General features: G+C 40.8%; 1 protein-coding gene across 1 annotated transcript; it reads left to right on the top strand.

Moving 5' to 3' along the window:
• Nucleotides 1-623: 623 nt before the first annotated feature.
• Nucleotides 624-22,530, top strand: trappc10 (trafficking protein particle complex subunit 10). The gene is made up of 23 exons (XM_085374610.1): nt 624-778; nt 6,959-7,040; nt 8,049-8,184; nt 11,686-11,885; nt 12,644-12,839; nt 12,961-13,072; nt 13,213-13,460; nt 13,571-13,717; nt 15,155-15,269; nt 15,560-15,636; nt 15,841-15,932; nt 16,437-16,577; nt 16,994-17,103; nt 17,211-17,743; nt 17,832-17,973; nt 18,309-18,467; nt 18,786-19,015; nt 19,460-19,564; nt 19,698-19,817; nt 20,161-20,325; nt 20,556-20,736; nt 21,207-21,401; nt 22,036-22,530. Exons 1-23 carry the CDS (start codon nt 718-720, stop codon nt 22,281-22,283), a joined length of 3,795 nt encoding a protein of 1,264 aa, XP_085230736.1. The 5' UTR covers nt 624-717; the 3' UTR covers nt 22,284-22,530.
• Nucleotides 22,531-22,804: the final 274 nt, after the last annotated feature.

The raw sequence follows: 22,804 nt of genomic DNA, 5'->3' as shown, positions 1-22,804 counted from the left end.
TTTGTTCCCCTAGATGGCAGCATTGCATTCCTCCCTTCTAAGTCATCGTCAAGAAAATCAATGTATTAACCCCTCCCCTCTCCCTTTAGTATATTTATACAGTTTTCAATAAAATAGTCTTATTAGTTTGGTTTCTTTGTTTGTTTCTTTTTAATTCATTAATTTGCAATATACATGACATGTTGTAAAAGTTGTGTTCACTTTGATTCTTTTAATATGTATTGGTTACTGACAGCAGATTCCAATATTTTAAATAAAACATTTAACCAGCAATTACAGACGTTTTCTTGCATCCCTTTAATGTATTGTCCCTATGACTAAATTGCGTCTGTTAACACCATCTATCAAAGTGCAGCTGTAGTGTAGCGTGGTGAGATCCTTGCTCTAAACTACGCCCGAATGAAAAACAAAGAAGAGGACCAGAAACCGCAACGGAGTTTTCCAATCCTCATCCTCATAATTTTAGAACACACGCACATCTTTAAATTGGTGCACAGCACACCACAGAAAAATGCTGGCTTCCTGACAAACCTGTCATTTATATCCCCCATGCGAAAAGCGCCTGCTGGCCCTTTAATTACGCACGGCTTACGTACTTCCCGGAAGCGCAGTGGGGACACAGGCCCCATCGATTCAACACAACTGCATACATAAGCACTTACTAATAATAAAGCACTGTTTGTATGTCATTTTCATGGAGTGCTATCGCTAACACATATGGCGGGTCAAGAGGAAAAGCCAATCATCTATACCATGGAAAACAAGCCGATTGTAACATGTGAGTGTTTGTTAAACGGAGACGTTCACTCTTTTATTTTTTATGGTCTTGACAGCTAGCCCTGCTAGCTGCATTCATTAGCTTATTTTGGCTAAGCTAGCTGTCAACCTTACAATAACCAATTTGTAGTCGCTGCTTATGTGTATAGCAATTGGGGATGGCTTATTTCCAAACTGTTAGGCTGTAATATTTTTAGACGTGCATACTGCGCCGTGTTCGTGTTAAATGTTCTCAGGAAAGACGGTCTCTTAGCTAGCTGCACTGATTAACAGGCCCAGCTAACGATAGAACGTCACGGACAGGTGCTGCAGTTTTAGTGGGGTATCATATTGTTCCTTGCTATACAGCCACAGTTTTCCCTGTCGGGACCTCGAAAAGTAGCTGCCACAGTGAAGAGTGAGAGCTGGGCTCGGTTTGCCATTCATAAATCCCGTGGAGTGTGGTAGAAGCTTCATTGGTGGGGTTATTATTTTAGGGAGCGACAATGGTGGTGGGTGCCAGCTTCATCTGATTTCGCAGTATGTATGTTTCGCAAGTATAAGAGTAGATAGAGGCTCTAGGAAATGGGACTATGAATGAAAATCATTGGTGGCACACTTTGACGTTCAGACATTGGGGTTCACAAGCGAAATCGCAGGTAGATCTCAGAGTGTGGATATAGGGGTCCCTTGTCGTTCCATACGGGTTATCGTGTGTCCTACACTAGACGGTTGCATTCTGTAGTAATAGGTCCTTTTACAGATATAAAATATGAAGTTAAGGCCTTAGAGATTGTAATGCTCTTAACAGTAAATGTAATATGAAATGAAAATGACACCCTACTGTTGCAGGATTTATTGTCAGGGTTTCTGTGTAAATTACTTACTGTCTCAAGTTGGATACTGAAAACGCAGTTTGTGTGTCGCGTGTGTGATTGTAATTGTGCATAAGTGGAGACCTCGGGTTACACTCTGGTTTACTCTGGCCGTGTGATCATTGATTTACACAGAGCTTATGCCACTCAAATAGTGTGTGGTTGTGTTCTTGATGATAGCAGAATTAACATATGATGAAACATTGATTCGCTCAGCAACATTTAGCGATGAGGAGGGATACATCAGAGTATGTCTATGTAGTAGATGAGCAGCAATGTGCCAAGTGTGTGAGAGCAGCTAACCCAATGCAAGGATCATCAGTTTGCTTTGCAGCTTCAATAGCAGCTTTTGTGAACATCCAAAGTTCATTATTGTTTGCATTGCACTGGGTATATCAAGAACTGTTGAGCTAACACAAACAACTGCAGTATCCCAGTGTGGGTGATAAAATGCTGAACTTCAACAGTTAAATATGGCGCTTTCAGATTAGAACAACAAATCTGAATTGTTTGTGCTAAATTGACCAAATTACAGAGTATACAGGAAGACATGAACTGTTAGAATGACCAGTTCACATTTTGTCACTGTGATGACGGTACAGGCACATTATTGAAGTCGTACAGATTTTAGTATTTGATACAATAGTTAGGTTAACCTCTTTGTGTCCTCAGTGCTTTGAATTTTGTTTTTCACTTGGTATTTATTTTGGTTTTATTTGGGCAGAGGCAACAAAACCTTTTTAGTTAGTTTTAATGACTGAAACTGTTTGATAAAGCTTAGGAAAAGATCTAAAAGAAAAAAAATATTAACGCTGGATGTGGAAAAGTGAAGTTTAAATAGTGTGTTTAAAAGCGATTTAAGGAGTGCTTTTGCAAATGTACCTCACTCAGTGTATTAGGCACTGATGCAAAGGAAACGGCAGAATTGACTGATATTTGTGGCACTGTTAGGGTGAACAAGATCCACATGCATATGTTCTGGTGTGGTCAGAATGTGGAGGGTATGGTGGTACATGAACCAGTTCTCCACCTGCTGCCAGTGGTGGTTAGACTGGTCCTCCTGTTCACACCCCGCAGAAAAAGCAGTAACTATTATCCCCATCTCTAGTCTGATGGACAACTGCTGGCGACATCGAGGACTGCCACAAAAGAGTCAAATTGACCTGACGTTGAGGTTGAAGTGCTGACCTTTTGGGATATTTGGTTACATTTTGTTTCATAAACCATGTGGTTTCCTTTTACTTTTCAAGTGTATTCAAAGAAAACATGGTTTCACACTGGTTCACTGGCTGTGGCCTGTTTGCAGTGTAGCTTTAAACAAGTGCTAGTCACTGTTCATCAAAACCCACACATCTATCTTGAATGACAGCTTGATAATTTCTAAAATTGGACACCATTGTTCTGCAGGAGTGGTGACTCTACCAGTCCGCGCTGGTAAAAGTGGATTCACGGAGTGTAGGAGGCATATGGAAGAGGAGCCTTAAATTAAAAGCTGCATGTCTGAACCATTATGTCATAGTCACAGTCACAACTCTTTTTGTAGTTTTCTACCCTGGTCTGTATCAAAGCAGTATCAGCAGGAGTGAGAGGGACTCTTTTATTTATTTATTTATTTTTTGTAATCGCAGGTGGGGCGTGAACAACGAGTCATGTAGCAAAAGAAATCAGATGTTTGTTTTTCCAATAGCAATGGCTGATTCTGGCTCTGTGTAGGGCAGTGCACTGTGATAACAGGTGCTGATGCATGCGTGTTTTTGCACTTTTATTTTTGCATTGCTGATCATGTGCTCTATTATAGCAACTGGCACTGCATAGAAAAATAGACTGTTTAACTCAAATCCCTGGCTTTAGGTATGTGCTTTCTTTACTACCAGTGATTGATCTGTAGTTTTTTCTGCTTTCTGTCAGTTGAATCTTTTACGGATGTTGAGCCATGTGTGGGAATATAATGACTGCGACTGTGAAGGCTAGTCCAGACTGTATTTACAGATGACACTAGGGCTGAACGATTATGGAAAATAATCTAATTGCGATTTTTTTTGCCCCAATATTGCGATTGCGATGCGATATGCGATTATTTTTTAAGGTCTTTGTCTTCTGTATTATTAAACAAAGACAAGCAATACATCATATAGTATGGCCAATACTATATTACATTAATTTTAAACTGTTCTTTCCTGGAAGACAGACCTCTGTTATGATGACATGAGGTGATGCATGAATTGATGACTGACATTTTTATTTAACTTCTTCAATCACAACAGTATATTTGAACATACACAATAGTTTATTTTTAGCTTACAAACATCTGAGCATAAAGTGCTGACAAGGAACCCTGGTGTAAACATTAAAATGAAAGTCAGTGCAATGTGCAGATTGCAGAAATATACATAAAAAAAATCAGTGGCTTTACCACACTCAGTTTTTCGACATCTGTGAACTACTAGACAGTCATTCAATTAAAAAATAATATTAAATAAATAAAACTAATAAATAAAAAATACACACATCTTACTGATCTCTGCAGTCAGTAACATTACACATAAAGTGCAAACATAATAGCAATTGTATAAACACACACACAAACACGCCTTTAAAGTTTAAAGGCGTGAAATTGGACGGTCTAGTTCTGATTAGCGTCACCGCTGTCTCGGTGGAGTTTAATAAATTCGGCCGTCTGCTTCTTGCTATCTAAAATATAACCAGACACTGGTGTAAATTCTCGACTGTCTCATACTTCTGTTTAATAAGTTTTCTGTTTGACGTTTAGTCAGCTGTGTGAAAACCAAGGAGGAACCCACCCGGGGGATTAATAAAGTTTTATTTTATCTAATCTAATAACTTTAATCTCAGCCAAACCGATTTACTCACGAACAAACAAAACACTGAAAAAAGCCCAACAATAACATTTTTAGGTTGTCTAAGTGACTTATATATTACGTTTAACCCGAGCAGCGAAACTCCGCGGTGATCTGAAAATGATGTGCCGGGAGTTGTGCCGCTCTCGGCCGCATCAGTAACCCTCGAGCTCCCGGCTAGCTGTCGAGCTGGTGGGTAGCAGACGCCTCTGAAAACGTCGAAGCACTTTTGCAAATATGGGATATCTTGATAAACCGAGCAGATATTTGATGTTTACACAACTACTTTCTCGCCTGAAAATATTTTAAAAGTTTATTTTGTGACCCAGAAAGATTAGTATGAGTAATTTTAAAACTTAGTAGCGGCCGCCATTGTTGGAAACTGGAGTTTGGCTGGGCCGCGCTATGAATTCTGGGATATGGTAGTAATTTGGACAGCCTTCGGCGCGTCGCTGTGACGTAATCGGTCTACAAATGCGGCCTCAGGAGGATGCAGCCCATGAATTTGGACATGTCCAGAGTATAATCGCAGCCTTTGCGGTTAGAAAATTGCACTTGATCATGTCGCGATATTATCGCAAATGCGATATATCGTTCAGCCCTAGATGACACCGTGATGAAAGAAAGGATTGACAGTGTTAAACTTTGGTTGTGTAAATATCTTAGCTTGAGTAGCTCTGTCTTTAGCATAAAAGTGAATGTGCTTTGTAATGAATTCTTTTTTCTTTTACTTTTTGTTTAATGATAAGCTGTAGATGGCTAGAAATCTCTGTCACAACAGTAGCACTTGTGCTAGGACATAGCAATCAGTTACAATACAAGGGTATTTCTATTGCTTTTTGGAAGCATGCGTTTGCTGTGCAGAAAAGAGAGAAGTAGGGGTTTAAAAAAATCTATTTGTGCTCCTAATATTGTGTAGTTTAATAGTCTAGTCTGGAGCTGTGTACAGTTGCCTCCTGGACAGCTTTAAATATAAAAAAAGAAGTAGAAATCCCAAGAATGATGTTGTGGAAGCAGAGGAGGCTTTATTCTGGAAACCTTGACATCATTTAGACCCAGAGGGCTGTTAAACAGGAGGCAGCAGATATAGAAGAAGAGTGCAGTGCAGGAGGTTGATGCTGCCAGACTAGCCCGACGAAAACTTTGACAACATTTTCCCTAAATTAAAGTGTCATCACAGCTTGACTGTCTTTGCATCTGGTGAGGTTTTATTGCAGATTCTGAAGGTGTTTAGAGTTAAAAACCATTTGTCACATTGTGCAGTGATTGTTTACTCCATTTCTGATATTTTCATACAAAAAAGAATTCACTTTGCATTTTGTTCCCAATTCTTATTTTTTTCGGTCAATGTTGTGTGTTCACATCAAAGTGGCGTTGGCAGCATCTGACAAGGAGGTGTTTGATGAATCATGTGACTTTTCTACCACCCAGAATGATCCCTATGACAGGTACAACAGAAATGTTATCAAGTTGTTCAGAACAGAAATATAACAGTAAAATGCAAGACTGTTGTAAAAAAGGAAGAAAAGATGAAATCCAGATTTTAGTTCCAGTTAATAAGTTTATCCTTAAGCGCGCTCTCAGCGCTGCTGTTGGTGGCTGCATATTAGAGCGCTGAAACTTTAAACTGGACCAGTTTAAACATTAAAGATTACAGGCTGATAAAGGAGACGTGGAAATCACTTCAGTTTGTCGGAGATCAAAGTGAAATTAAGTTGATTTATTGAGCAGGTGTTCTTGATGTGTGTTCCGTGTTCTAGTAACTGCATTTAGTTTTTATTCTCAGATGCAGAGTCTGTGCTGTTTAAGGGTTTGAGAGTAAAGGTTAAACACAGAGACAGAATTCAGACTTTATACAAGCACATTTGATACGGGCGGCAAGCACAGTGTAGGTGTCCTGTTTTAGGATCAGATATTAATGCTTGTTGTACACTGATTATTGTAAAATTGTTTGCTGCCAACAGAAAACAAGAATCAAAGAATAAAGCATCTAAACATCTATATTATTGATTATTGATTCTAATCAGGGAAACATAAAGATATTACACCCTTGTACTGTTCCCACCCAGGGAGCATCCAGGAATAGTGACGCTATTTTCTGCGGAGAAGGTTGGTTGATTTCATACTTGTTGATCTCTAATCTGGAACCCAACCTGCTCCAGAGCAGGTTGGGTCACATCATAGGTTACCTTGGCCATTTACCCTAATAAGAAGAAGTGAATCATCTTCGTAGAACAGAAAATGAAAGGTTAACCCTGAAGTTACCTGGATACGGCCTCTGCCCGCTCTGTTTTAACTCAGGTGTGACATCCTTTTATGCTGGTCGGGGAAACTGTTATTGTCAAGAAGACATGAGAAAAAATTTTTTTTTAACAACAATATTCCATTACCACCCCTTGAACTATTGCATTTTTTTTTTTTGCGATGACCTAATTTTTAACCCACCTTGTCTTCCTGTTTTTGTCTCAGGTGCTGGAGATCAGGCCTTGTTTACTTCTCTTTATACCTCATTGGCTCAACAGCTTCCCAGAGAGCCAATGGAGTGGAGGAGGTGAGTTTGTTTTTCTTCTTCTTCTTTCCTTTCAAATTTCACAGGTCAGTGTTTCACCAACAACACAATACATTTGTATTACATTTATTGATCACACAGAAAAACCTCAGGAGCAGAGCACAATGAGAGACGTTCTAGAGGAAGCAAAGGTGTAAAGAATTAAAAGAGGAAGTAGGAGGTCCGTTCATCACAAACCATAAATGACATTTACAGGTGCAGCTAAACTGCAGTAAAGACAAAAACTGGTTGATTTGGCTGAGCATGAAGTGTAGCAACAGAAAAACACAAGGTTAGACATTAACGTGATCTCAGAGGTGTACTTAGTAATATTGGATGGTTTATTATTAATCGCCAGAGTTGCCTTAATGACTGGAATACTGATAATGTAATTCTCTCTGAGACATGATGTTTCATTTGAAAGCAAAGTGAATATTGTTGTGTATTAAAAATATTATGAGCTGGCATAGCAAGCAGAGCTTCTGATGGTTTTTTCTGAGCTGTTATCTGCACTGCGTGGATATAACACTTCAGGGTTTTGTTATCGTTATGACTTCGGCCAGAATCAGTTTATCCATCTGTTTGTGGTGACGGTAACCACATTGAGTGAAGATGGGCGGCTTTTTACATCCTTGATCAAATTTTCCCATTTTGTTATAACAGGAAGTTAACAAAGCAGCATTTATCTTCATCCAACAGAAAACACATCGACAATTCTGAGGACAAAATGGAAACTTGCGTGTAGTAATACCATTTCTAAGATACTGCTTCTGTTTCCTCCTGATATATTTGAAAAGACAGTGTGAGGTACATATTACATCAGTAAGACAGATTCTACTGGTGATACAGTTAAAGATATGATGCTCTGTCTTCATGGATATTTTAGAGTTTATTAGGTTGGGTTTATGGCAAAAGAATCCATTGGATAGAAAGATGACATTTTGTGCTATAAACTGTAGTCATTGTAAACTTGTGTTTGTATACTGATGCTCTGCTTTCATTTTTGTGCAGGACTTATGGCCGTGCACCAAAAATGATCCTCCTTGAAGCTAATTTTGTCCAGTTTAAAGAGGAGTTGCTCCCAAAGGAGGGCAACAAGGCTCTTCTCACCTTCCCCTTCCTCCACATCTACTGGACTGACTGCTGTGTGAGTACAAAGCACACACAGATACACAATCTTATTTCGCTCTGCTTGTCAGATCAGGTTGAGCATGTATTCTCTAGCCTGTCTTTGGGGGGGTCCTTAGGTTGATTCAAAGCTCCATAAACTCGCCTTTATCAAATAGCTGTCTGACAGAGAGATAAAGACTTGGTGCTGTTCAAGCGAAATTTGGAAAGGTGTTGGCACATTTTGTACAGGAAGTGAGAGTAGTCGAGTCGTAATAAAGCAGAGTTTGTTTAATCCATGCGTGTTTAAAGATGGATGTGACTGCCTGGATGAGTGTTGTGTTTATACTTTTATGCTCACTGTTCATCCCCTTTCGCATGATGCTGTGCAACAAAACTGATGTTGCATCTTCTGGCATAAGCTGCTGCTTTTGTGTTGCTTCTGCCGGTCACGCACATCACTATTTTTATAACGTAGCGTACTGTTCTACTGCACTTGAGTTGTGTTGAAGACGTGAGCATACAATTGTGTATCAGTACAGAAGTTAGACCGACATGACACTTGGTCTTATGTCTTTGCTTCTGGTTTTCACTTATTGTCTTCGTATGTCAGTGCTGATGTGGCGGTATTCCACACCTGTCGTTCAGGTGAATATTGCAGCTCTGGGTCTTAACTGCGAGTTAAAATAGAAGTGGCTATGTGATCACGTTACCAGCAGTTTGTGAAGAAACCAATGCAGTGGGAACACTTTCAAAGGTGGGTCTTTTTAAAAGAGGTGAAAGGTGGCTGAGTGCAAGATATGGAAATGTGACGTCCATCAAGGCTGACAGGCACATGTATGTTGTTTTCCATATAAACACAAAGCTTTGAACAACCCATCATCAAGTGTATCTCGTTTGCAGAGCCTTTCTCAGCAATTATCTGTTATTACACGGATGGCTTTCGCTCATCCGCAGCCAGGCTAAACTGAACTTGACAAAAGCAAAAGCAGATGGGAGAAAAACAAGAGAAGCAGGAACCTGCTGCTGGTGCTGACTGAGCAGTTGGTTAGTTTAAGGAAGTGCAGTCATCAGCTCATGACTCATGACATTTCCTAAGGACTGTGGGTGTAGTATACCTGCGTTAAAGACTGCCTTTGTAAAACCTGAATGCTTTCTTATTTGTAAAAGCAAGCAAACCAATGCCTCCTTGACAAACAGCTTTGCAAAGTGTGTGTGAGTTTAGTCCCATCTTTATTCAAGAGCAAGGTCTTTTGATTTGAGAGCATTTCTTAATTCCGTGTCCCAGAACTGTAGTGGTTTTCCTCAAAGCGTCATGCTTGCAAAGGTGCTCAGCTCTTAATGAAAAGTTGAATAATGTATGTGATATTCAACTTGCTGCTGTCCAAGCACACGCACACACCACATGAATGGAATTGCTTAATTTGTTTAAGTAAAGAAACAAAGGCTTTTTAAACCCCAAGGTGCTTCTTTTGCAGTTTCCTTGAGTCACTTTGTCACTATTAGTACAGAAACCAAACACAGAAGCAGTACACTTTCAAAAGCTTATTTTGTTTGCTTGTTTGTTTGTTTGTTTGTTTGAAAGAAGAACTAAGTTCTAACAAGTGAAACAAAGCTGAATATGGAGGTAATGAGGATGCTGGCTAAGTACTGCGTGTCCTCCTGCACATTAGACATCTGCATTTTGTAAGCGAGTAATGTAAAATGCAGGCTTTACTTTGCGGCTTAAATAAAATTGTTCACACTCAGCTTGTGGGATGACAAAACTGCCAAGCAATTAGCCGACTGTTGGAGGCAGTGCCATTCTTGTCTAGTGAGGTCAGCCTCTTCAGTCACAGGACTGTCAGGCTGAAGTAATCTGCCGCTATAATTGAAAAGGGAATATATGGGAATCCCATAGCTACATTTTAAAAGAAAGAAAACCTTTTTTTTTTTTTATAAATGAATAAAACATCATAAAGGCTAGATGAAGTTATTTTCTGGTAACTTGTGTCACTTTAGGACAAATAGGTCCTGACTGACTAAAAGTTAACTTCCAAAACATTGTGTAATACCAGGACTTCAGTTCTTTCTTTCTGGCGGGTGACTGTTATATAATAACTGACTAATCATATTATAGCCCACCTCTTCTCATTTCCAGCCAATTTAAAACAAACACCACCCTCGAGCGGGATTCATTTAGAGCAAGCCACTTGGCAAATCCCAGTCACAACACCACATCAGTACCCCACAGATACAGAGGTTTAGTTATTGTCAATATAAACTCGCTGGCCAGCATTCTTTCTGTAGTTTCAGTTTCCTGATATGCTTTGATGTTGAAATATTCTCACTGGGTACAAAATGCTCTTAAAGAGGAAGCATGTTTTTCTTCATTTGCTCTTTAGTTACAATCTGATGAGTTAAAATTTTATTGATCCTGATTATGTAAAGTACAGCTGTAATAAAATTAATATGTTTGTACTGCTGTGGTGTGGTGTTGGCAAAAAATTGGCCAACGTCTAGGATGGAATAAACCGCAGGTATATAGTGCACTGTGATGATACTCAAGCCAAAACATGTGCAAAGAAATGAGCTATTTGCAGTTGTGTGGATGTTGTATATTTCCCAGGTACACCTTGCTAATACTCTGGAATATTGGCATGATAGTGTCACACAGTTGCTGCAGATTTGTTGGCTGCCGTGATGCGAATCTCCCGTTCCATCCACATCCCAAAGGTGCTCTATTGGATTGAGATCTGGTGACTGTGGAGTGAACAAATTGTAAAGTTCCAAAACCAGTTCAAGTTTTGTGACCTGGTGTGCTATCCTGTTGCAAGCATCAGAAGACTGTACAGTGTGCTTACATAGGGATAGAGATGGTTGGCAACAATACTCAGGCAGCCTGTGGCATTTACACAATGATTAGGGGCCCAAAGTGTTTCAGAAGACACCCCCCACACCGTTATACCATTACCAGCCTAAACAAAGCAGGACGGATCTGTGTTTTTGTGTTGTTGCCACAGACTAGTATCTGAATCTTGGCAACAATCGAGACTCAGCAGACCAGGCAGCATTTTTCCAGTCGTCTATTTTCTAGTCTCTCTAAGCAAACTGCTTTCCATACCATGATTTTAATAAGTGGTTATTTGAGTTACTCTGTGGCTATTCTATTCAGCCCTCTAGCATCAACCAGAGAGCCCACTTTCACTAGGTTCACTACCATGCCTCATTCAACATCACTGAAGTCACCTTTCTTCCCTATTGTGATGCTTCAGCAGGTTGTCTTGACCGTGTCTAAATGTATTGAGTTGCTGCCATGTGATTGGCTGAGTAGTTATTTCCATTAACAAGCAGTTGAACAGGCATATGTGCATATATACCACTATGCAAAAAGGTAATTAATTGCATTATAAAAATGAAATAACTTGAACTAAATCACATCAATGTCTGGGTTGATGACTAATTGTTTTTAAACCAGCACCAGTTTTCTTTCATATTTTGGCAGCCAGTACTAAGTCTTCATAAAATGCCTGACTAAGCAAAATGATGTGCTTTATTGTAGGATACAGAAATGTATAAGAGCTCCGTGAAGGAGGACATGATGCGCTGGCAGAACAGCCTGAGGACCCACGGCTCATCAGACTGGGTCATCATTGTGGTGGAGACCAATGATACCAAGAAGAAGAACAAGACAAACATCCTGCCTCGCTCATCCATTGTGGACAAGATCCGCAGTGACTTCTGCAACAAGCAGAGTGACAGGTTAGCAGGCTCCTCCTGTCTAAACAAACTCATTTGGATGAAATTAGAAAGACGTGACGATGTGTAACACACTGACTCCCTTTACAATGCTTTATTAGTCCCAAGTTTCTTCTTTTTCTGGAGTAACTGTCAAAGGTAATTGTTCTACAGAGTAATTTGAAATGTGATGTGTAAGTCTGAAATTATTATTTGATTTTTGTAACGATTGTTTGATGTTATGTTTCTGAAAAACGTCATGAGAGCCTTTCTTTTTATCCCAAAACACACAGTTTGTGAATCTCTAGCGGTGGGTAGTGATGAATGCAGAGCGTGATGCAGTCTAGGGAGAGAAAGTGTACTACAAGTTATTTCTACACTTACAATGTACAAAACAGATGTAAATGTGCTCGATGTTAGAATTTAGAGACATTCTCTGAAAGTCTATCGTAGAGGTTCTCTAGATGCTGCAGTTTACTGATTTCCAAAGGGATGACATGAAGAGTCTGAGTTGAAATTTTAACTTTTACAAATGCCAATTTTAGCTGAACTATTAGGATGATTTTCACAATTAGAAACCCACAGACTGCTTTATGTTTTAATTATTTTATTCACTTAATTTAAAAACATTTTCACTTTTATTTAAAAAAGTGAAATAATAGTAATTCATTGCTTTCTTTCACATGTTGTCTCAAAGCAGTTTCTGTAATCAGTACTTGCTAAATCTAAGCTGCCTTGTGGATTGAATCTTCCTTATGAAAGACTTTTGTCTTTTCATCCAGGTGTGTAGTTCTGTCTGATCCTCTGAAGGACTCATCTCGATCTCAGGAATCCTGGAATTCCTTGCTGCTAAAGCTGCGAACTCTCCTCCTCATGTCCTTCACCAAGAACCTGGGCCGCTTCGAAGATGAAATGCGCACACTACGAGAGAAGCGCACCCAGCCGGGCTGGAGCTTCTGTGAATACTTCATGGTCCAGGTACATGGAAAGAAGCGCCAGAATGTAGGCCTGTGTGTTATCCTGTCCTTGAACTCTGTCCTAGAAGGTTACAGGAACCAAGTGTTGATTTCCAGTTTTGTCTTATGTGTGTGTCGTGCAGGAGGAGCTGGCCTTTGTTTTTGAAATGCTGCAGCAGTTTGAGGACGCCTTGGTCCAGTATGATGAGCTGGATGCTCTTTTTACCCAGTATGTCCTTAACTTTGGAGCGGGAGGTACGTAATCACCTCATTATTATGCTTTTGTTTCAGTTTGTCTCTGTTAATTAAAAGAAACACTGTTTGCATTTTTGTTTCCATTTTCAAAGGTACGCGCTAGTTTTGTTTTTGGTCATGCTAATCCGTTTCTTTCACAGATACTGCTAACTGGCTCGGCTCCTTCTGCGCCCCAGTGCGTAACTGGAGTGGCTTGTTGCTTCGGCGACCCATTGACATGGAGAAGAGGGACAGCATCCAGCGTGGAGAGGCCAGTCTCTTAGACCTGAGAAGCTACCTGTTCTCTCGTCAGTGCACTTTACTAATCTTCCTCCAGAGACCCTGGGAGGTCACGCAGAGAGCGCTGGAGCTGCTCCACAACTGTGTACAGGAGCTCCGCCTGCTGGAGGTAATAAACACAGATCGTACCATTTCTAATGGTACGAGTGGCCTTTCATCCTCTCTTTCTACAAAATGTACTTCATTACTTATCTTAAAATGCTTTCTTATGTTACTCAGGTGCAGGTCCTTGAGGGAGCCCTGGACTGTTGGGTGTTTCTCAGCTGCTTGGAGGTTCTGCACAGGATCGAGGGCTGCTGTGATCCAGCCCAGTTAGCTGCAAACTGCTCCCATACTGTTGGTCTCTGGGCGTATGCTACAGACAAGGTACCACACACAAAATAAAAAAAAAAACAAAAGTCTTGCTTTTTTTAAGCTTGGGCTTTAATAACTTAAGGAACCCATTAGCAGCACCTTTAAGCTTCCAACAGATCTGTTGGACCTTACCCCTCAGCCCTAAAAAAGGCTGAAGGGGTAAGGTCGCCAGCCTACGGGGCAGCAGGTTTTTAAATGCAGTAGCTCACAAATGCTTCAAATGGATACCATAGGTGTATCTGCTAGAAGGCTGAGGTAGGGCTGCCACAAACAATTATTTTGATAGTCGACTAGTCACCGATTATTTTTGCGATTAGTCGACTAATCAGATCATCATCCATTGGACGTAAAACTACAGCTTATTGCACCAGCAGCATCTGCTCTTATATAACTATCATTAGCTTACAGCTTTAAGTGTTTAAGGTATGTGCTAACTAAAAATAAAGACAAGATGATAGTTTATTAAATTTTAATGAAATTTGCAGATTGTTTCTGTGAAATTTAATAAACTCCTTGCTATCTAAAATATAACAGGACACCGGAGTATATTCTGGAGCATCTCACACTTCTGATAATCAATTGTCTGCTTGACTTTATTCAGCTGTGTAAAAACTATAACTTTAATCTCAGCCAAACCGATTTACTCAGGAACAAATAAAACACTAAAAAAGCCAAACAATAACATTTTTAAATTATCTAAGTGACTCATATTTCGTGTTTAACCTGAGTAGCGAAAGACGGCGGTGGGTTTGAAAATGATTTGCCGGGAGTCCGGTGTTCTCACGGCTCTAGTGAGCCTAGCCCCCGGCTAACTATCGAGCTAGTGGGTAACAGACGTCTCCGAAAACGTCGGAGCGCTTTTGAAAATATGTGATGTCTTGATAAACTGAGCAGATGTTTGAGGTTTATACAGCTACATTCTCACCTGAAAATATGTTAAACGTTTATTTTGTGACCCATAAAGAATAATAAGAGTAACATTAAAACTAACTAGCTGCCACCATTGTTGGAAACTGAGCAGGGCGCTATGGATTCTGGGACACAGCTACTTCTTCTTCGGGGTTTAACGGCAGCTGGCATCCTTGTACATGCAGTGCTGCCATCTTCTGTTCTTATTCCTGCGTCTTTTGGGATCTTACAAAGCCTCAAACAACGCATCGAATATTTAAATTAGTCGTCGACGTAATCGTGACTAGTCGACTAATCGTGGCAGCCCTAGTAGGAGGCCATCGCCCCTGCCAATACTTTAATAAGTTTCTACATACAAGAGCACTAAAAAGGTTACTTGTCTGTATTTTTCCAAAACATCTTTGCCAATGCTTTGCAGTCCATTTCTGTCGAATGAAGAAATGTGCTTAACCTTTTATGTAATAATTTAAACACCAAGAAGTAGGTATTATGAACATAAAATGGCCTTTTTCCAATGAGTGTTCTCTCTGCGTTCTGCAGCTGAAGTCTCTGGGGGAACTCTGTGGCTTAGTGTCAAAAAATGGACCCAATTCTGAGGACCTGAACAGGACTGTAGATCTGCTGGCTGGGCTCGGGGACGAGAGGCCTGAGACTGGTAAGTTTTCACATTCTACCTTTGCTGGGCAGTAATGACCACCTGATTTATTAATTTATTTTTTCAGTTTGTCACTTTTTTTAGATTAAAAGTACAGGCTGTTCCCAAAAACATGGCTATTAGTTGTAGTCTCTGCAGTGCAGCACACGCCTCTTTGATCTATGGCAGCTTAAGTCACCATGGTGTGCCTGAACCCTCAGGGTTAGACTTTACTCTTCACTGCCTCTCTTATTTGAAAGGGAATAAATAACCACATGTGTTTTTAAAATCTCCTTTGTCTTCCTCCACAGTCAACAGTTTGCAGAGCCCGTACAAAAAGCTGAAAGAAGCTTTGTCGTCTGTCGAAGCTTTTGAAAGGCACTATCTTGTAAGCCACACATATTGCCACAGTTTGATATTTTATTTCATTGGTTTACTAAGAAGGAAGTTAAGACGCATTCTTTCAACTGTTATCCAATTTTTTTTTTAATCATCATTTTTTTAATGATGTAATGTCCTGAAAGCTTCAGCAGCAACAGCTCATTTGATGATCTTTCTCTTCTACCACCTTGTTGGCTCCTTCTTGCATCAGGAACTTTCTCATGCTGCTATGGAAATGTACCAGGCCATCGGCCGGCTTCGGTCTGCCAGACTGGTGGGAAAAAGTCTGGCTGAGTTCTACATGTAAGGAAGAGTTAAGCTGTTGGTTTAATTAGGGTATAGGCAGGTCTGTTTGAGTTTTTCAGGTTGATTAGGCTTCTACTATAGAACTGTTTCCCAATTAGAGCCTATAAATACCCACACAGGACTGAAGATAATTGAGAGGAATTAAGTGACATTAATTATATTGAGCATAACTATATGAGGTCTAACTTAATAGTCAAAAACCAAATACTTATGATGCCAGAAATAGGCTGTCCATCTGCTACTGGCTCATATTTGATGTCATGCCAGCCAATAGAGAATAAGTGAGTGGGCAGTATTTGCATGCAATTTCATACATTATAACCTGCAAAATAACTTTATCAGTGTACAAAAGGAAAAAAAGAAAAGAATTTCTTCACAAATATATAAAAATCTATGATGATGACAATAATAATAATGATGATGATGATGATGATCTCTATCATTTTCTATAATGAAGAGGAACAAGATGATTTGTTTATATGTCTTTTTTATGTAACACAGGAGGAAGGGAGATCCTGAGCGGGCGGAAACCTTCTTACAGGAAGCTCTGAAGTCATACGTGTCAGAGGGGTGGAGCCTCCCTGTGACTCACACCAGGAGACAGGTTGCTGAGTGTCAGAAGCTGCTGAGCAAAACTGAAGAGTATCCTTCAGAGCCATGAGACTAATTAATGGGCAAATATTAAAACATCACAGTGGTGCCAAGATTTAACATTACTTCACAGTACTAAACACTGAAGCACATTTATTACTTTCCTACTTTCCTATTCATAAAAATGGTTGCACTGGTCAAAGTTAGTACTTTAAAAATATGTCCTTTAGTTTCTTTATAATATAAAGTCGGTTGTTATGGCATCAAAATATTTACATGACCTTCTATAAGTTAGTCTAGTATTGTCATCAGTCAGGGTTAAAATAGGCTGAGCCGCTGATGATGTGAAACCTTGTCTGGTTCGGTTTGGCCTTGAAGGTAAAGTAGGGGTTCCTGCTTTGTTCTTCCAAAAGTTGTTTTTGAAGTAGTGAAATGAATTATTTGGTTTCCTTTACAACCCCCCACAGCTACTTACAAACCAGTGCTTTGTTGGCTGGTGATGTAAATCTGACGACGGACGAGAGGAAACACTTTTGTCAGGAAATTCTGAGCTTTACTGGCAAGTCTGGAGACCAGTGTAAGCACTTCTGTTTAACTCCCAATCAGCTGGAATCCACGTTCTATTTATAATTTACAAAAATGTGCACATCATTAACGTGTTTTTTTTCTACTTCTTGCTCTCAGCTCACAAAGTTACCCTCAGCATGGGCGTGTTTGCACAGCTCACGCAGTTAAAGTTCCATCCAGCAGCAGCCTCGGTGCACTCTGGAGCTGTCCTGCAGGTGGAGCTCACTCTGCGGTGCTTGATGCCCGTGTCGGTGCGCATCCAGCAACTAGTCGCCAGCATTCACTTTGAGGTGGATCATGGAGGGACTCATGGGAGGTCAAAGGGAGCTCAGAGACGAACGCACCCAGGGACAGTAGTGTTTAGACAGAGTAACTCATCAGCGGGTCCTCCATCCTCCGCAGGCGCCGGGCCTTCATTAGAGCTGGATGAGATTCAGGACAGGAGTCCTTCGGACAATTCTCTCAACTCTACAGGAGTGATATGTAAAAACACTCACCTGCTCATGCGTCGTCATGACAGCAACTCACCCCCAGACACGCCTAACTGTATCAGCCCCCCTACTGTTGGAATTAAGGAAGGAGCCCAAATGCTGAAGGTGCAGGATGTAACATTAGAGCCTGGGAACAACAGCATCACGTTCACGGCACCAGTAAGATGCGACCTTCCTTCGGTCATAAAATGTCTCTTTAACTTTTCCCCCCTCACACTCTCATTTGTCCCTCTGGTTTACATTGTAGAGTGGACAGCCAGGTACTTACACACTTCGTCAGCTGTGTGCCACAGTCGGTGAGGTGCAGTTTATCCTGCCTCATATCTACCCGTCGGCCCAATATGAAGTCTATTCTCAGGAGCCCCAGCTCACCGTGGAGCCTCTCTCAGGTCTGAATACTTTTTTTGATTAAAATCAGATTCTTCATGTCTGGGGCTGTTGTGTTTGTTACACTTGGAGTTTATTTGCAGCTTTATTAGCTTAAATTCTCTAATAGTTTTCTGTAATTATGACCATATAAGCATAAAGAGTTTGAGGTTGATAAATTCTAATAAATGATTAGTTCAGAAAAATACTTTAACTTTTAATTTTAACAGCTCAATAGCTTAAAAAAAGTTAAATAAGTTTTACCAGCTCGTTTGAGCTGATCAGACTATAAATATTCCACTTACCCATAAGCCAGCGCAGCATGTGTGCGTCACTGTAGTTGTGTCTGTGTTTTCAGAGCCACTGTTAGCTGGTCTGCCTCAGAAGGTGAAGTTTACTCTGCTGACGGGTCACTACACTGTGAAGAAAGGAGATGCCCTGCAGCTCAGCAACACAGAAACAATGCCCATCCTGCCCTCCACCAGCTGCACCGCCCGAATCAGTAGCCCTACTTCTGGTCAGTAACTACACTGAATATAAGAAATGATTCTTTTAAGATAGTCATTTGGAGCAGTGATCTTTCCTGACAGTCCACTTTACTGCTGTCATTCTTTCCATGCCAAACTGCTTAGATTATCTCACCTGTTATTTGAGTAATGTCGTCTGAACTATATGGATCTCCACTGTGCTGCTGTGTGGGTGGGTGGGGTTTGCACAGAATCTTGGTGTTCATGTTTCGGTTCAGAACTGAGTTGTGCCCATAAACAAACAAACTCATAGATACGGAGCTCTAAGCTTCACGCGGCCGTCTTTTCTGTCCCCCTCTTGTGTTCAGAGTTGGTGGGTGAAAGCACTTTGTCCATTCAGTCGTCTGAAAAGGTGACGAGCATCAGCCTTCCTCCAGCCCCTCCCTACCACACTCTGGAGTTTCAGCTGGAGGTTTTGTGCATAATCCCGTCCGGGGCTGACCGGCCCGCCAATGAGAGGCTGACTAATGGGGAGGTCCGCCATCGACCACGGAGCTACAGTCATCCCGACACACCGATGACCGCCATCGATCAGAGGGTGAGACACAAGACATGTTTCTGTGGGGGAGATGTGAGTGACGAAGCATGCTACATATCACTGGTTTTCAAGCTGTGGGTGGTACCTGTGTATAGTGTGGATTATGTTTTCTAGTGATCAATCGATCAGTTGTCCATAAGATGATTAATGACTAATATTCTAATAAATGTTTTAAGTTATCGTGAGGGTTTGCTACTTTAATGCTTTCACATTAGAATTGATGTTTTTGTGTGGTGAAGGTTTTATACTTGATATTTGATGACCTCACTTTGGGCCCAGAGATATTGTAGTTTTGTTTTTCTTTCTTTTTTAAGATAAACAATTGACTATTTCAAATAGTTAGCTGACATAAATTGTAAAGAATATGATTGTTAGTCATCAACCAAATACATATTTGCCAGATAGCTGATAGTCTGAGAAACGTAAACTTGTGTGTGTACACAGATGTCTATCGACTGTCCGTGGTCGATCTACTCCACACTGCTTGCCCTTACCTTCTACATCCCTTTCAAGACCAAACACTCTTTGCTTTCTGCTGGTAACAGGCAAGTCTCTTCCTCTTTTTAATTCGTTTTTATTGTTGGGAAAGATGAAAGTTTAGATTTAACTTATTAACAGTCTTTACCACTACCTTTCCAAACCTGTCTGACCTGTGACCTGTTGGACGTGATCCCACAGGAAGTACATCCAGGTGTGTGTGCAGAATGTGTCAGATGTTAATTTTGCGCTGGCAGAAGTGAAGCTGACAGAGAAGCAGCACGCATCGCTGGAGCTCCAGTCTCTTAACACTAAAACACAACAGGTGAGCAGAAAGGGGTAAAAAGCCTAACAAACATCTTCCTTTATTTTAAATAATGACACCAGTTTTAAAATATGGTGAATGCCTTCTGTAATATTTTGGGTTAAGGCTTTATAGGCTGTGTGCACTGTTTTGCTTATTTTATTCTTGATTTTGCATTTTGGTGTTAATTTGTCTGGAAACCTCTTGTCATTGTGGACGGAGCCCCAGAGTGTTTTCAGATTCCTTTTACATCAGGATAGACAATGTCATAATACATTTTCCATCTTAGATGTCGATTTGAAACATCAGAGCTACATCATCCATGGACTCGCACTGATGTCTGGTGTGTATTTTGTGTGTCTAGCTTCTGTGCTGTAAGCACAGTGTGTTCTGCTTGTGGGAGGTGAGGTGGAAGGACGACCTGCCCTCCTGTCTCCAGTGTGTTTTCTCTGCCAACTTTTCTCCGCTCAGCCAAGACATTTCTGCCTACAAACCTTTCCACTACCAGTTCCAGCTTGAGAGAGTCACTGTAAGTCCACTTAAACTCCAGATTTAGGTCCTTTTCATCTAAATGCGTAAGTGAAGCAGTGATTGTGTTGTCAGAACGTTAAATATCAAGACTTTTAAAACATCTGAGCAAATTCTGTTTGCAAGTGGCTACTTTGTATGGATGGCTCATTGTAGGAGTTTAGTTGCAGTTAAGTTAGCCATTATCATTAACTCTCCCACCCACTGATAACCTCTAATTCATGTCATCAGACATTGTACAGCGTGAAAGCAGAAATCTTCCCTCCTGCTGGTGAGCAGCGCTGCCGCTCTGGCGTCCTCTGTGGACTTGAGGTGTGTATAACACGACTGACTGAACCAGCAGAGGGAGAGATTGCAGAGGACAGCAAGACTGAGACCGATGGCCCCAAAACCACCAAGCTCATGTATGAAGGTATGCTATCAGCTCCCCTTTCTGTCTTTTTTTTTTCTTCTTTTAATTAAATCAGATTTTTAGTTGACCGGTCAGTTATTTGAGAGGAATATTTGGCTGAAGAATATAAAAATGGCATTAATTTCACACAACACTCAACGTAGAAATGCTGGTGCCTAAAATCAGCTGCTTGCCAAAAACTGTAGTTCTGTAAGAGTTAATATCACTTTTCACAAATACCAAGATATTAGCTGAAGCGGTGGATTTATCACTTTATAGATCGACTTGCTTTTGTTCAGATGTGCATATGTATAAGAGCCAGGCACTCCAAGCAAAACCATCTCTTCAAACTATTCTTCAGACTCCTTTTTGCACATGGCCAGACACAAACAAGGCAAAATAATTTAAGGCAACAAATAGTCTGTTTGATTTTGTTTGATTTCGATAATGTGAAACAATTTTAATAGTTGTGTTTGCATGCATGTCCACAGTGGCTGACAGCAGCAGTAACTGGGCGGTGTGTGGGAAGAGTTCAGGGATGGTGCTCATGCCAATGACGGCCAACGCCACCCACAAAGTCCAGATCGAGGTGATGCCTCTGTTTGCTGGACACCTTCCCTTCCCCAAGATCAAAGTGCTGAAGTACCTGCCTCACACTGCAGCAGTGGCCATTCAGCCAGACCCCGGTGAGACCTGCTAAACCTTCAAGCCTTTGTAGATGTTTATTCATAAGGGAAGTTCAGAGTGACTGAGTAACTAATAAGCAGCACAGCTTATTAGTTACTCAGCCTCACTAGTTAGGAGTTGCTTTGTTTGTTCCATGCAGTTGCTCAGGTTGTGCTTTATTTACCTTAGAATTACCTTTGTGTTGTGTGACGCCACAATGCAGAACATTGTGTGGATTGGTGACGCCCTCTGGTGATTCCTGTGGGGTTTTTCAGAAGGTGCTCCTAAGTTTGAATATGACAGTCCATGCCGCCTTGTATTTGACCACCGTTAGTGTGTCACCACTCACACCAGTGTCATTAGCATAGTTTCATCATTTTAACATAAAAGCAGCATCACATTAAAATGTAGCAAATGATTGCAGTGGAACCGTGTTTTCATTCACACTGAAAAGGAGAGGATTTATTTTTTTCATTTTTATTTTTTTATTTTTTTTTAATAGATTTGTGTTTTACACACTCTGTTTGATCTGCTGGCCTGTTAGCAGTTCATCCCCAGATCTTAGAAATAACGTTCCGGTACAAAATGCTTTTCTTCTTCTTCTTCTTTGTCATTTGGACAATCAGTAACTTGTTTATTCCTTGGCGCTTTCAGACAGTTGCGTGGAGAACGACAGCCTATCCCTGCTGGACAAGACGCTGGATGATCAGGGAGACACAGCAAGCATCCGCAGCCGGGGTAGCGTCCACTCTGTGGGCAGCGGCGACCAGCAGCAGAAAGGCGTGGCCATGCCACGACTCGAGCCTTTCAGCCCTGGACAGGTGTTCAACCACAGCCATGCATGCCAGGTCCTGGTGCTGCCAGCTACTGACGACCACATCATGGAGGTCAATGCCACATGACCCTGGTGACAGCGTCACCAACAACCTTCACGTAGGACTGAACCTGTGGCCTGGATGGACTCTACTGAGATTGTTTTAAATCTGGGACGACTCGGGTCCATGAGTCCATTTCTGCGGCTGCAGGTTGTCGGTATGGACTCACTCCTAAGCATGAAACCCACTGCAGACGTTACGGACTAGCCAGTGAAGAGCCAATGACATCTGCTGATTAAGTTTAAATAAAGATTTTTCTTTGCCATACTTTGTACATAGCTCATTGAATGGATTTATAGGTATAAATATATATATATAAATAAATAAATATATATATATATACGGACTGATCAGTGAGATCGGTGCCTGTCGTACTATTTCGAACTGAAGAAGGAAAAAAACACTCCTGATTGTCCCGTGATGCACCAAAGCCCTAGATGTGTGTACGCCTTGACCATCTACTCAAGTACTGTAACAACTGAGTGTGTCCAGCTGTTGTGTGCCTCTTCAGTAGTCATCTTTTTTTTTTTTTTATATATTTGAGATTT

Source organism: Diplotaxodon limnothrissa, linkage group LG16 (assembly GCF_057381915.1).
Source record: "Diplotaxodon limnothrissa isolate DT_005_m linkage group LG16, D_limnothrissa_male_GT1.1, whole genome shotgun sequence".
In the NCBI taxonomy this organism is placed as follows: Eukaryota; Metazoa; Chordata; class Actinopteri; order Cichliformes; family Cichlidae; genus Diplotaxodon; species Diplotaxodon limnothrissa.
Note: the sequence above shows the minus strand (reverse complement) of the source record. Positions and strands in the feature narration are given on the sequence as shown.